Below are 16,683 nucleotides of genomic sequence, written 5' to 3'. Positions count from 1 at the left end.
TTCAAACAATTATTCTCTAACTTCTTGAAATCTCAAAAAATATGACTGACTGTAGTCAGTCCTATAAAATATATCACTAAATGGCTAAGAGCTCTATGTCAGTACACCTAACACATGCACACAAAGACCAGTTTGCTTTCCATTCAATTTCCCTTCAGTTATTTTTCTTCCTAGGTTGCCTGTATTTTTTCTTTTCTATTCATTTGGAATTAAATTTTTGTTTTATTTATTTATTTATTTTTTAAAGATTTTATTTATTTATTTGCGAGAGAGAATGAGAGACAGAGAACACGAGAGGGAGGAGGGTCAGAGGGAGAAGCAGACTCCCGGCTGAGCAGGGAGCCCGATGCGGGACTCGATCCCGGGACTCCAGGATCATGGCCTGAGCCGAAGGCAGTCGCTTAACCAGCTGAGCCACCCAGGCGCCCCATTTGGAATTAAATTTTTAAAAGTAATTTATCTTAGAGTATGTCTGACTCAAATTTGCATTTCTAAACTTTATTTCTGAAGTATGTTTTAAGAATTGTAGGTTTCGGGCGCCTGGGTGGCTCAGACGGTTAAGCATCTGCCTTCGGCTCAGGTCATGATCCCAGAGTCCTGGGATCGAGTCCCGCATTGGGCTCCCTGCTCCTTGGGAGCCTGCTTCTCCCTCTGCTTCTCTCTCTCTCTCTCTCTGTCTCTCATGAATAAATAAATAAAATCTTTAAAAAAAAAAGAATTGTAGGTTTCTTTTTTCTTCTTTTGAAGACTTTGTCTTAGTGTAATTAAACATCTAATCTTCATAATTTTATGTGACTCACAATAAATACTTGTCAAACATAACAGCAACAGTAAATTTGCAACATTTGTTACCATATTTATCAAATTAACTCTTTGACTATCCCTGTCTTTATTATTGTTGTTTGATGCTTATGTGTACTTTATTTCCATCATTAATGATTGTAATTATTTTCCTGAGTTCCTTTTAAGGTAGAAATATCCGATGTGAATCCAATGTGGTGATGTTCACTGTTAAAAATTAAACTCCTGAGTATATTAGTCCGGTTTGGGAATAACTTATATTGTATATTAAAATTAGGGTCACTCTAAAGGACATCCCTATATATAGCCCTGTATAGCTGCTGCCTTAAAAATACATTTATTTTATATTCTAATGGATATAGATTATTAGAAGCAGACCTTGCTATAACCAATAGCAAGAGATAATAATGTTTTGTGTTTATAATCCATTTTGTACTGGATATTTTCCCATTGGCCATCCAGATCCATTTTCCATCCTTCTCCACTCTGCCTTATACCTTCTCTGGCTTCTAGTTTGGCTTAGCTAATGGGAAGTACAGGCAGGTGATTGGAGTGGAGAGCAGGAGAGTGAGATCAAAGTTCCTGTTCTCTAGCCTTCCTCTTAGCAGGCAACCTCAGATGGGCTGCATGTCTAGATCAAAGGCCAAAGTTTTTTATTAAACACCACTTTCCTACAGCTATTCTTTCTGGGTCCTTCTTTCCCCCGGTTCCAAGAGTGGTGGGCTCACCCCCTTCTTCCAGACCCTGAGAAGGCACCATCTCAGGTTTTATTTTATTGTATTTTTTTTATTTGAATAACTCTGCCCATCTCTTTGGAATCTCTTTATTTAGTTACTCCATTTGAGTGTGCTGTCAGCTTCCTGCTAGAACCTTAATTAATGATAAGTTTTAAAAATTACCTAGCTTAAAAATTAAGTGCAAAATAGTTCAGTGTAAATCTGACTACCTATTTCATTACTTCATCTTGCTATTTAAATACTGCACTAAATAAAAATAGTGTCTTCTCGTTTTGGTCTTATACTCATAAAATGTATTCAGACATTCTTCAAAAAGAAAATAAATCTGGATGTGAGGACAAGCTGAGAAAGCATAATCTAACTGGTAAGAAGACAGAAGACAAAAAAAGTTTACAAGTAATTTTAAAAAACAGAAAGCATAGTAATCTAATAATGATTACAAGCCCCCACATAAAGCTTCTTATATACTAAGCTCTATTCTAACCAATGTACATATATTGACCTATGTATTTCTTATAGCAACTCTGTAAGGAGGTACTATTCCCATGTACAAGTGGGGAAACTGAGACACAGGGTAGTTAAGTAAATCAGTTTGATTGTATCCTCTTAACTACTATGCCATGATGTTCTTCCAATGGTTTTGCTGATAAAACAGCTAAAGTATAATAAAGGCTAAGTATTATATGAAAAGATAAGTTTTTAATACTAACATAATAGAAAGAACATGGGTTTTCAATTCAAAGTTGGGTTTGACTCCTGGGTCTGACATTTTAAATTTAAATTTAAATTCTTCCTTACTGTAATTTTTTTCTTAGCCTGGTTTTCCTTCTTGCCACCCTTTTCCCCACAAATCATGAATTTGCATATTATGTATTATTTGGTACTATAAGTGCATTTGTATTCTAACATAAAATTTAATATTTTTCTTTAGGTTTATGATCTGTGAATATGCCTGTTAACAAATCACCCATGATTAATAAATTAGGAGTGATATCTTCCTCTTATCATGAAAAACTCTTGAGGTTTAAAATTCAAAATTTAAGGAAAAGAAGGAAACATAAATCAAAGTAAGTCTGAAAAAACTTTCATTTTATTAAACTAGCAGACCCATATGCATTATAGAATTTAAAAAGTACAGAATATTATGAATAATTTCTTTAAAATCACATATAGTTCTAAAATATGTACATCTATATATTTACTATTTTTAAAATAAATATTCATAATTTATAGTGATCATATCTTTCTAAAATTTTAAATTCTACACTTTTTGTTTAAAATAAGCATTTTTTCTATAATTATAAATGTCTATTAAGTTGCCATAATAATCTGTGAAATGCATAAGAGAAAGCATTTAATAACTACTATATTGTGAAGCACTTTGGTTATTTCTATGTCCTTTGCTATTTCAAATTAAGCCAAAATAGAGTGTCTTTCTGCATTTCAAATTATTTTCTTGGGATAAAGTTTTTAAAATGAAGTTACTAGATCAAGGCTTGTTGATAATTTAAAGATTGCGTGTGATTTTAAGAAATTTTTAAAAACTTAAAAATGAGAATTATAGAATATGTAAGAAAACTTGCATGGTGACATTTGGCTACGTTTGTTTCAAATATTTTTCTTTAATAAAGAATAGATGAACAGATGAATGTGAAGCTCTTTGACCACCTGCCCTCCCAACTAAAATAATTGTGGTATATATCATTTCTGTTCATTTTTCTACTTTAATATGCATGAATATAAAATTGCATTTTCCATGTAAATATAAATGTAATTATACCTAACTCATTTATCTGTGACTTGATTTTTTAAAAGTCGATGTTATGTTTTTAATTCAGTCCATACCGATAATTATGTTTTATTATTGATAATTATTTCTTCATTCATTTTAGTGGCTGTATAGTGTTACTTTAAATGAATACTTCTTGTTTTACTTATTTTCCAAATTTTTGCCAATGAATCAGTGCTATAGTGAAAATCATTATATATTTCTCTTTGTATACCTGGGTAAGTGCTTCTTTGGAGTGGGATTTTTTATTCCTCACTTTTTGAATTTTACTTAATGCTCTTGGTCTCTAGAGTTTACATTGTCTTCACCAGTTATATGAAAGTATCACCTCCCCCATCTTTGCCATCACCTGATATTGTCAGACTTCTTCATATTCGTCATTGTAATAGGCCACAAGTGGCACTTGCCTGATAACTAGTTTTTTTTTTAAATCTCTGATAACTAATGAGACTCAGCATCTTTTAATATTTGTTACCATTAGAATTACTTTTATGAGTTATCTGTTTATATATTTTCCAATTTATTTTTGTGTTTTTTCTTATCGATATTTGATATTCCTAAATATTTGTTATGAATTCTTTCAGTCTGTGGCTTGTCTTTTAACTTTGTTTTTGTGATGCCTTTCATCATACAGAAGTCCTGGAAATTAATATAGTCATTATGATTTTAAGATTTTATGATTTCATTGCTGATTTTGTTTATTCACTCCATTAGTCCATTTCATTAACATACTGTGAACTATCCATTCATTCTTCTCTTGTTGGCCACTTCAATTATTTCCTGTTTACGGTTATTATGAACAATGTTTTCATGAACATTCTTGTACTGAGCATCCTAGCACATATCCTAAGGTACATACCTGGGAATGGAATTGTTGGATCATGGGATATATGCCATTTAGTGAACAGAACTTATTCTCAGTCTTTTGTGATTAGTCATTTTTGTATTTTGGTTAAGAAATCTGTGTCCACCTCGGGGCGCCTGGGTGGCTCAGTTGGTTAAGCAACTGCCCTGGGCTCAGGTCATGATCCCGGAGTCCCGGGATCGAGTCCCACGTCAGGCTCCCTGCTCAGCAGGGAGTCTGCTTCTCCCTCTGACCCTCCTCCCTCTTATGCTCTCTGTCTCTCATTCTCTCTCTCGCAAATAAATAAAATCTTAAAAAAAAAAAAATTAAAAAAAAAAAAAGAAATCTGTGTCCACCTCAAGATCATGTAGATATTCTTATACATGATTTTCTAAAAAAACTTACTGTTTTGTCTTTCGTGTAATACATGTAGAAATGATTTTCGTTAATGGTGTTATGTACAGGTCTAATTTTCCTTTTTTATGTAAATACCTAGTTGACCAACACCATGTTTTGAAAAGAACATCCTTCTCCAATATTTTGCTAGTACAACTATTGCATAAATCAAGTGTCTGCATATAATGGGTGTTTCTGGCTTTTCTATTCTGTTTCACTGATCTATTTGTCTCTATACCAATGCCATACTGCCTTAATTACCATCATTTTAATAATAACAATAGTCAACATGACCGATTTTCCAAATTTGTTCTTCTTTGTTGATATTATTTTTAGGATCAGCGTGTCATATTTTTTTCAAAAACTTGTTGGGATTGGTTAATGGATTTTTTTGAATTTATAGATAAATTTGAGGATAATGACATCTTTATCATAATAAGGATTCCAACTTATGAATAAGATATAACTTCCATTTATTTAGTTATTTGTACAATTTTCTCAATGAAGTTTGAATGTTTCTTTCATAGGGGGACTGTGCATCTTTTGTTAGGTTTATTTCCATGTATTTGGTATTTTTTTAAGCCTTGTCAATTTTTAAAAAAAATTTTTTTTAAAGATTTTTATTTATTTATTTGACAGAGACAGACACAGTGAGAGAGGGAACACAAGCAGTGGGAGTGAGAAAGGGAGAAGCGGGCTTCCTGCGGAGCATGGAGCCCGATGTGGGGCTCGATCCCAGGACCCTGGGATCATGACCTGAGCTGAAGGCAGACGCTCAATGACTGAGCCACCCAGGCGCCCCAATTTTTAAAAATTTTATTTATTTATTTATTCATGAGAGAGAAAGAGGCAGAGGGAGAAGCAGGCTCCCTGTGGACTCGATCCCAGGATCCTGGGATCATGACCTGAGCCAAAGGCAGATGCCCAACCAACTGAGCCACCCAGGCACCCTGTATGTGGTATTTTTATACTATTATATGTTTTACACATATATTTTTTAATAGATTTTTTCTAGCTGTTTCCAGAAGAGAGAAATACAATTGAATTTTATACATTGATTTTACATGCAATTATATTGCTAAATTCTCTTATCGATTCTGAACATGTTTATCTCAATCCTGATTTAAAAAGAACACTCTTAACATTTCATGATTAAGTATAGTTAATGTCCTCAAACCTTATCTGGCAATATAATTCTAATTTGTGGTTTTTTAAAATTCCACTAGACTTCATTACTAATTTAAGTAGTTAATGTTCTTTTATATTTTATTTACTGTTAATCACTTTCCTTGTTTTCCCTTCCTTTTTGCTTCTTAGACGTTGTCTTTTGTCAGATATACAACTTCTAAAATTTTCCTTTATGAGAATTTTTTGTTGAGAACATCTGATTCTGTTAGTGTGAATATATTTTTATTTTATTCTTATTCTTGAAGGAAATTTAAAACTGAATATGGAATTATCTTTGGTCTGTTATCACTTTTATTCCATTTTTTCCCCGTTAGCGGATTGATGACATTCCACTCATTGCTTCCATTATTGCTGTTGAGAAGTTAGGTGAAATTTTGATGCTATTTCTTTAATATTAATTTGTGTCCTCCCACCTTGAGTGCTTTCAAAAATTTCTTATTGTCTTACATTTCCTGCAATTTTACTATGATGTGTCAGAATGTAATTTTAAAAAATTATTCTGCTTGGATCTCTCAACCCTTTTAAATCTGTGGCCTGTGTCATGATTCCTGAAAAGTTATCAGATACTGTTTTTTCAGAAATTACCTTGACAACTCATTTTCTCTCCTTCTGAGAGTCTTGACTAAATGTGTATTAGATCATCTCATTGTATATTGACCTTTCACTCTTTCACTCTTTCGTCTCCATTTTCCTTTTTTTGGTCTCTTTTTACTATACTTTGAATAATTTATTCTGGTATGTGACGTTTTCCATGTGTACTTCTCTTGTTACCAATTTTCCCATTGAGTTTTAAAATCTGCCTGAGGTGTAAATCTGCACTGAGACTGATCTCAGCAACACACACACACACACACACGCGCGCGCACATACTTTTTTCTTTCTCTTTATTTTTCTGCTGAGCACTAAGGCAGCCTTCTCTACAGCTCCCTGGGGTCGGGGAGAGGGACTAGTTCCTATTGCTTTTACCTTAGGTGTTTAATCAGACAATGTGGAGGGAGTCCGGGTTTCCTGCACCTTGAAAATCCTGGCTTTTGCTTACTGCATGGTCACTTAGAAAACATACTTGGTCTTGTCTCCATGGCCCCTTGTACCAAGGGAAACCAGATTCTATTTCTGGCACCAGCTGTTTCAGATGAAGCAGAGACCTTCCTGAATGAAGGAACATAAACTTTGTTTTCCTTCTTAGGTGTCACATGAATTGTCATATACCTCATACTGTATTTGCTTCACTTATTCTTCCTTAGAAACATGCGTTTTTGCAGGCCTAGTGTGGATTCTGTTAGAGACACAGTTAGGGCTCCCTGTAAATCCTTCAAATGAGGTACTGAAGTCCATTCTGGACCAAAGAGAAAATCACACAATCTTACAATGGATTACTGGGTCAAAGTATACTATTTTGTCATGATTTTCTTTTATAATTAAAATTATTTTATTGTGTATAGTCTGTTTTGCTTTTTCTCCTTCATCTCAGAGATGGAGAAGACCAGAGGATTTTGAAGACTTATATCAAATACATACATTTATTTTAGCTGACTGGAAAGAATAAAAGGGAATGTAAGTCTTACATTAGGAAGATTTAGTCAAGTGTTACATTATTTTACATCTTTCTCACAGAAGCTGCTTATTTTTTATATCTGGGAGGCTGTAGTCTTCAAAGTTTCCTAAAATGTTACTAAACCTGAAATTTTTCCTTTTTATTTATATTTTTGACACTTTTATAGTTAGTAAAATGTGCTCTGCAAATACATGCTCTAAATATTTTAAAATGCTCTATATGTACATATCTATATAATGTTACTGATTTTGATAAGCATACATTTATAATACAATATAGCTTTGTAGTATGGGCTGTAAATATGTTCTGTCAGGAGCAAGAAGAAACTTTTCTAGACTTACATTTATATTCTGATCATTTGTTTATTTTATCTATAGTGTGTTTTTCATTTATCTGAATTATTATAAGCCTTTAAGTGAAATTCTAAATGGTTAAGACCTTGTAATCAGGTCTGTTAATTTTAGCCTGAGACATCTATATTGTAGCATTTAGGGATGGCTACAGATGATTTAGCCAAAAATATGGTGACTTAGGAAATGGATGGCCATAAGAGCATGAAGACATACAATTAAATGTAGCTTCTTTTAAGAATGTATTACCCCAAATGAGAGATCAGTAGCTACTGATGAAAATATCTGTACAAAGTATGTAAAGTCTTGCAAAATCATAGAAACTACAGTCCTCTTATACTTGGGCTTACACCGCTGTCTTAGCCCAAGTCTCTAGAAGGCAGAATATAAGCAGAAGATTAAAATTCTAATACTTTATTTGGGGTATGCAAGGTCAATGTGCTAAAGATGAAAAAAAAAAAAAAGGAAAATGAGGTGGGAAACCTTGATGCATTATTACCTGGAGCACTAAATCACAACTTGCCACAATGAAATACAGCAGACATGTCCATACTTGGCATAATGGGACTTATGAAGACAGGTTTCAAGAAGAAGCCACATCTCACAGTAGTCCATGGAATGGAGAAATGAGGAGAGTTATTCATCTGATCTGTAGCTTTTTGTCTAGCATTTTCCTTGGTCAAGATTCATTCCATAGGTGCTAACTCATCCATACTTCCAGTTTGTGTCATCTAGCACGTGGCTACTCTAAATGTAAAGGAGGAGGGGCAGCTCACTGTTTGGAGCCATGAAAATCACGCAGATAGGAGTCAAGTCAATCTGAGACTCTATACAATATTTATGGCCAATACAGGTACTAATCATGAAGACCTTATAGCCTTGCATTTTGTGGAATGTTTTCAGGTATCAGATTTTTCTTATCCCTAAACTCAACTCAGTATCAGTAATTCACTAGTGAAACTACTCTTTTTTTTTAAAGATTTAAAAAATCTTTAAAACAAGTGGAGGGAGGGGCAGAGGGAGAGGGAGAGAGAATCTGAAGCAGACTCTGTGCTGAGCGTGGAGCCCCATGCAGGACTTGATTACATGACCCTGAGATCACGACGTAGCCGAAACCAAGAGTTGGTCACTTAACCAACTGAGCCACCCAGGCACCCTGTGAAACTACCCTCAAAGGTTTCCACTGACTTTCTAAACATTAACTCTAATGATCTCTTTGTCCTTAGTTTTGATATCCCTGCAGATGTGTATTTTTGGTCATGCTCCTTATCTTCATTCTGTTCTTTGGTATCTCAGTCTAGAATTGCTTGTTTGCATGGAATAGGCACATGTTCAAATTAACTCAAGCAAAAGGAAAATGTAATGGAAGGATACAGGGTTGTCTTGTGGAACCTGAGAGCAGAAGGCATAGCCAGGCCTCATTCATTCATTCAGTACTCATTATGTTCTCTAACTGATACTGGAGATAAAATGGTCAACTTTGACAGATGTAGTCCACATCTACACTAGACTATAAACATGAAAAGGGTAGGGGCTCTGGTTACACATTTGTAAAGTATCCAACATATTGATTGGGTGCTACAATGGTGAGCAAGTAGCTTTCTGCTTTGGGATGCTTTGTTGTCTTGAATGACCTCTCAGCAAAAGCCACCTCTTGGCTTTATATGACCATTCAGCTTTCACATCAGCTAATTAAAATATCAGCTGATTATTCAAAATCCCCAGAGACAGGATTAGATTGCTAGCTTGATTCAGATGTCTTTTGTGACCCAATCAGCTACAGTTAAGGAGGTGGAGTCATATAGTACTAGCATAGAAGTTGGACCCATTGGTTCAATAGGGACTATGAGTAATGAACAATTCTCAGAGAAGGAATTTACACCCCAAATTATACATATATTTGAAATCCATTGTAGTGCTTCCCTGAATCTCTATTATTTTATTGTTTCTTCTTTCTCTCTTGCCTCTAACTGTGGGATCTGTCCAAAGATCTCCCTTGACCATTTTTTTTCTCCATATTCTTCCTCTTGAAGTTTTGTGGCTGTGAGTATCACTGATAGTAAATGAATCTGAAATCTTTACTTCCATATCCTATCCACTTCCTAATGCCTGCCTCACAAGTCTGTTTGGATTATAGACCTCTCCACTTGGATGCCTCACAGGTAAATGATAGCCATTTGTCCAGAACAGCACAGATCATCTGCCCACATTCCTCCATCTTATTTGATGTCAGTTCTCTACTACTAATTGTGTAGGCTCAAAACCTCGAGATTATCTTTGTCTACCCTCACAAATCTTCTCATATCCTATTAGTCATCAAGCCCTATTGATTTAGCTTCCACCTAATCTCTCATACTCATTTACTCTTCCTTATTTGTACTGCCCAAACTGCAGTTCAGACGTTTATTACTTCTTACCTAAATTGCTGAAATAATTGCCCAGTGGTTTACCAACAGTCATTCCTCATTTAAACCCATTCAACAGATGACTTTCGGTTTAATCATCCTAAAGTACAGTATAATCTCTTAACTCTTCTGCACAATAGTTCCCTCTTACTTATTAAATAAAACTCAAACGTCTGTGCATAATATAGAATTAGCACCCACTGCAACTAAGAATATCTAAAATAGCAATGCCACTTAAATAAAGTAAAAGTTTTTCTCTGAATGTAATCAGTCCAGAGCTGGTATGGTGATCTGGGACCTAGGTTTCATCTAACTAGCTGCTCTGCTGCACGTGGCTCACACGTAAGGCCATCTCATGGTTTATTGTGGCACTGAAGCTCCAGCTATCACAGTCGTGCTTCATGCAGCAGAATAGAGGAATGGCAGAAGGGCTTGTGCCCTTTTTTAAGTAAACGTCCCAGAATTACTAGCTGAATTTTGCTTACATTTACTGGCTGAAACAGACATACAGGCACACCTAACTGCAAGAAAGAGTCTTTTCATAAGAAAAGGAGGAGAATAGACACTGATGTAGGCAGCTATAAATCTTTGCCATGGACCACCATTCAATGCCATTTATGTTTGTTCTCAACCCAGAATTTCCGTCTTCATTTCCTATCATGATTTTAAGCATTCCGTCTGTCTATGCTGGGTTAAAATTCTTATTTTTTCTCTTTGGTCCTATTTGTATTAGGGTAAATTTGAAACAACTATAGGAAGAGCCCTCTAATTTCAGTGGCTTATATAAGATAGAAATGTATTTATCTGACATAAGAAGTCAGTGGGTCTAGGCTGACAGGACAGCTCTGCTTTTGGGGTCAGTGAGAAACTCAGGACCTTCTTTATCTTATAGGATTTTGTACTCTTCTGCCTAATCAAAGCTGATTTAGCACTATATTAGTGTTCCAGTCCACAGGAAGGAGAAAAAAGCATCATTCTAGAGAAGATGGTATGTCTTTAAGTTAAAGGTGACCTAAAATTTGCATATATTACATTTGCTCATATCCCACTAGCTTAGCCATGTGCCCGTATTTAGCAGCCAGAAAGACTGGGAAATATAGAGTAGCTACGTGATCATGTGCCAAAGAAAAGGCAGAGAAAGAATTTCGGAAGGACAGCTGCTATTCTGTCATATTCCAGTTCCTTGCTATTCCTGTTATAGCTCAAGTGCCATTTCTGCAAAGAAGCTTTTTCTGAATCTTTAACCCCAAACAGTAATGCTTATAACTAACAGTTATCCAGCACTTGATATGTACTGGGAGCCAGACTCATTTGATACTTTTCAGAATTCTACAAGATTTTGTCCTCATTTCCACATATGAAAAATGACAGTTCACACAGATTAAGTGATTAAGCAAAGATTATATGACTAGGAAACATTGGAATCATGATTTCTACTTCCAAAATCCTACAGGATTTCATTTTTTTTTAGTACATCTTTTTATTGCATCTCACTTCCCTCCAGATTGGGAATTTTCAGAGGCTGAGTCTGGTTTCTCCTCTAGTCCTCATTGTATATAGCAAAATATCTTGTGCGTAAGAGACTTCTCTTAAATATTTACTGAACGAATGCGTTGTCAGCTAAAAAGAAAAAAAGTTCTGATAAATAGTTTAGGTAGGGTATTAATACAAAGTATATTTTTGTTATATGTAAAATTAGAATGATGTTCTTTATTTACTACCTGTTCCACAGGACTGCACTTATTATATACTTGCAATACATTACATTTATTTATTTATTTATTTTTAAAAAGCTTTTATTTATTTTTTTGACAGAGAGAGACACAGCAAGAGAGGGAACACAAGCAGGGGGAGTGGGAGAGGGAGAGAGAGAAGCAGGCTTCCCGCTGAGCAGGACACCGGGATCATGACCTGATCCGAAGGGAGACGCTTAACGACTGAGCCACCCAGGCGCCCCACATTACATTTATTTTTGAAGAAAGTAGAATGTGTGAAGAAATAAAATGAGGTTGTTACACAGATTATCATATAATGATACACAAAAAACTCCTAAGAAGCAAAAAAGATGCTTTAGAGAGTGCATACAGGCATTTGAAAAGAAAATTTATTTGTGATAGGCTAGACGGTTCAAATAGCTATATTTATTTCCCACTAAATATTTACTGACATGAGCTATGGGACACCAATTAAGGGACTCAATATCTATAAGAAAGCTCAAAGGCATTCACTTTCCATGTTTTCAAGGATTCGTTGCTTTCTTGTAATTCCCAAAGCACTCTGTACAAATGGGAAGATTAAAGCTATTTTGAACTCTTCATGAGGATCAAAGATACGTCATCCCAGATTACTATTGACAAAGAGTTTTTAGCCAACCTACACTGTATCTGTCTAAGCAGATGTGTCCAAGGGCAAGAGTGAGATAGAGAACACGAAATCAAGAATGATGTTAACTCATTTCAAGATGCCCAGTTCTAGCAGAGTTTGTGCGTGCTAACACCTCAACTATTCCTCTATTTTACTATAAGCGCCATGAGGGCAGGGCTTTTTATTTCATCCTTGTATCCCCACTTCCAAGTCTAATAGGAGATGGTCAGTACCTCTGCTTATTCTGTGATCATTAGGCACTGTCATTGCTTTTACATACATCTGTCTCCTCAATAGGACTGTGACTTATGCAGGGGCAAAATCTGATTTTTATTCATGTATTTTTTTCCCTGGATCCCACAAAGCAACTAATTCAGTAAATTCTGAATATAATAAGTTGTTACAAAAATTTGTTTTATTTTTCCAGACCACTCCTTCTAATAGTATGACTCCCAAAAGTTATTAGACCACACAAATAAACAGCTCATTGATTCTACTACCTATTCACTATTCATCTGATGTCACTTTTGATCCAATGCCCTTCTTAAATCCTGTGGTATATCGTTATAATCACTCTACTCATTCTCTTGCATACACCCTCAGCTTATTTTTCCCACTTCTCTTTGAAATGCTTGTCTACTTGCTCTGCACTTTCCCCAGGGGTTCCTTTCCATTTGCAAGACTTTAAATACCACATGTGTCTTTAATGACTCAATAATGACTCCAAAATTGTTGTATCTAGCCTGAACTTCCCCCCCCTGAAATTCAAATTCATATATCTGACTGCCTATTCTATGTCTCCACTAGGATGGCTATGGTTGTCTCAAACATAATATATCCAACATTGAACTTATTCTCTACCCTCACCCCAAATCTGCTTCTCCACCAATCTTACCCTTTTCAGAAAATTACAGTTCCATCCTTCCAGTTACTCAGTTCAATCATGACTCTTTTTTTTTTTTCTCTCATGCTGATTTCTAATTCTTTGGGCAGTCTTATTGGAGCTAATGTCAAAATATACCCATTATCTAAACTCTTCTTTTTACTGACATTGCTATCATCTTGATCTAAGCCACTATTCCATCTCACCGAAGTATACATGTGCCTCCTCCCTTGCTACCTCCCACCTTTCCACACTCCAACTCTCAATAGACATTGGAATGATCCTATTAAAACTTAAGTTAAATCATGCCATTCTTCTTATCAAAACCCTGCAATAACTTCTCATCTCATCCAGAGTTAATCTGGCTACTTGTCACCTCTCTGACCTTACCACATACATCTTTCCTCCCTTGCTCATTTATTTCAGCCACAGTTGGACTGATTTCACTTGCATGGAAGGAATAAAAATTTAGCTTAAATTGAATCAATACTGATATATGTGAGGAGATAAATCAGTCTTCAACATAATTGGAGCTGTGCTGGGTTTTACCTATGAAGGAGGCATATACCAACAAGACTTCTGGCAACCATTCCAGAAACTTTTCTTACAGAGGCTACAGAATTCTTTTACATCATGAGAATAATGTTTCTTAATCCAAGAGTATGATTAGATCAATCTAGGAGTGCTGTACACATATATATTTTTTTATTTTACTGATTTCTCTGTATGTGTATGAAACATTTTTATTAAGGTAAAGTACTTTTTCAAAAGAAAATAGTTACACTTAGCCCCTAGATATTGATTAATTAAAATTTGGGAACTGTTAGCTATAATTATTGATTTGTTTTTGGTTTAGTCCATCATTTTCAATCACAAAAGAATTCATCTTGAGATTCAACCAAACAAAAAATCCAAAAGAGAAGAAAGAATTGTTGGACCTAGCTAGAAAAAACATTCTAAGATGTAAGGTAATAGTACACTATTTGATTATTTAATATATGGACTTTCTGTTCTAGTCGGTGGGTGGTTACATGTTCTAAAATATCGAAAGTAAAAATAAGAAATACCTTTTTAAAATCATTAAGTATCATTAAAGATACTAACGCAAAGTAAAATTAAAGCTTACAACCAAATAATTCAATGTCAAATGGCTTTTTTAGGTGAAGATTCTCCATAAATTACTGAAGAATATAACTGTTGACACTAGTCCAAGAGTTCACCACAAAATATGAAAGGCTGGCAAATAAATTCTCGATTATAATAATTCCACTTTTTCCTAAAAAAAAAAAGGTTGACTGAGATATCATGTGTCCCAAAGAAGAAAGGAAGCTTCCCTAAACCTTCACATGATACATGCACAGTATACTGTGTTCTTTCTCTGTAACAAACTATTCACCTAACAGTGAATAGTCTTTAAGAGTCTTTAAGAAAATACAGTCTTTAAGAGTATGCCATTAATTTCTAAATTTTCAAAAACATATCAAAACAGACAGGAAGTGAAATAAGTCCTTGTTTTGCTTTTCTTACATTAGATCCAGTTTATGTTAGGCAAAGAAATAATATACGTATTACCAAATATACATAATACCAATATACATATATATGGTACTAATATATATATGGTATAGGTGTATATACATATGGTACATATATACCATATTACCAACATACATAATATAAAAAAATTCATGAAATAACGGTTGCACAAACTGGAGCATAAATTAAGCCATCTTTTTTGTTGTGGTGGTTGTTATTTCCCAGTATTTCAGTTCACTGTTGCTCACATATTTTTAAATTTTGAAAAAATTTGATTAGAAAAAGAATATTCTTCTGGTACGTATGCATGCTGAGAGGTGCTAGCAGGTACATTCATCAGTGAGCTTCTGTCCAATTGGCTAACTGCTCCCTGGGGAAACCCCAGGAGTGGGCCCATTAAGGGAAGAGTGGCAGTCTTGGTATCTGTTTCATGTTCATTAATTTTAGTCCATTCACAGTGAAGTAGCCAGAATTTTCCAGCCAATTGGCATTAAGCTAATTTCTGTTGAATCACATTCAATATGCTTTTCCTTCTAGAATCAGAGATGCATTCTCTTGGTGGGGTAATGAGGTAGAAGTAAACCCTTGAAAGTAAAGAATGAGAATTATTTTTAGCAAATAACTAATGATATAACTCAGAATATTAACAAACATCCTTTATGTTTCAGCACTAATACAATTTACATAAAATAATAAAAAATAAAAATAATAAAAGCAAAAATTTTTAAAGTTTTATATAAACTGGCTATAGAGCATAGCCTCATAGAATGACTTTCAGAATATAGTTAAGGGATAATCAAAATAAATAAGCAAATAAATAAATTTGTAAGAAGCTATACCTTTTGATTTGCCTTTTTCATGCTTCCCCATAACAGAGAAAATTGGGTCTCAAAACCTTAGGCTGTGGGAAGCATGTACATCTTCCTACTGCATGGACGGAAGTAATATATCTCGCTCAGTGCAAAGGAGAAATCCAAGATGGTATGTACTCTTACTAAGCTCTTCTTAGTTACCCTGAGTGTTTTCTAGATTAGCAGAAAAGGCATAATTTGTGACCTTTAATATTTAGAAATTGTGCAGGAGTCAAGGAAAATTTGCCTTTCTCTATCGAAATATCTGGTAATGTTTTACTGTGAAAGCTCCTTTTGTAATTTTGAATTTATTAATTTGACTGCTCAACTTTTTAATTACAAAATTGTTTTAAAAACTTTTGTTCAGCACAGTCTTCATTGCTTTTCTCTAAAATTAGTAATTAATTAAAAAGTAATATAAAATGTCATTGAAGTGATTTTCAATTACAATAGGCAGTATACTTTTGAGAAACTTGTTTTGGCATTTTATAATTCTTCCTCATAAAACGTTAACCAAATGGTCCTTTGTTTTCCACTTATTTTAAACAGCCGTTTCACTCATTACCTTTTCATTTATCACTTCTCATTTATATGTCTCCTTCCAAACCATCCTCCAACCAATAAAAAAGAAAGAAAAAAACATTATTTTTAAGCAGGTAAAATTCCTTCTATCATTATCTGAATTTTATGTGTAGGCCTTTTAAAATGAGTTTTAGAATGTTAACCATATGAGGTCAGAGAGTATTTCCCCATGTAAATTGAGTTCTGTAGGGCTATCTGGGAGGTTTCAAGCAACAGGAAGAATAAGAACAATTCTGTATTTAACTTGCCTTTATGGCACTTTCATCACAGCGCTATCCACAGCCTGACCTCTATTAAATGTTTAAATGATATTGAAATAAACACCCCTGGCTTTGGTGGTTTTGGTGACAACAAATAGTTAACTGTAAGGCTTAATTGTAGCATGTAGACAAAAGCATGATC

At 34.5% G+C, this 16,683-nt stretch overlaps 1 protein-coding gene across 1 annotated transcript in view; it reads left to right on the top strand.

Moving 5' to 3' along the window:
* Positions 1 to 2,477: 2,477 nt before the first annotated feature.
* TMEM232 (transmembrane protein 232) overlaps positions 2,478 to 16,683 on the top strand; it is a gene marked incomplete at its 5' end in the record, with an annotated part of 218,900 nt that continues 204,694 nt past the window's right edge. The window contains 3 exons of the mRNA XM_021695786.2: positions 2,478 to 2,605; positions 14,169 to 14,280; positions 15,724 to 15,829. Coding sequence (XP_021551461.2) covers positions 2,478 to 2,605; positions 14,169 to 14,280; positions 15,724 to 15,829 — 346 coding nt within the window. The remainder of the gene's footprint in view (positions 2,606 to 14,168; positions 14,281 to 15,723; positions 15,830 to 16,683) is intronic.

Source organism: Neomonachus schauinslandi, chromosome 7 (genome assembly GCF_002201575.2).
Source record: "Neomonachus schauinslandi chromosome 7, ASM220157v2, whole genome shotgun sequence".
Taxonomy (NCBI): Eukaryota; Metazoa; Chordata; class Mammalia; order Carnivora; family Phocidae; genus Neomonachus; species Neomonachus schauinslandi.
Note: the sequence above shows the minus strand (reverse complement) of the source record. Positions and strands in the feature narration are given on the sequence as shown.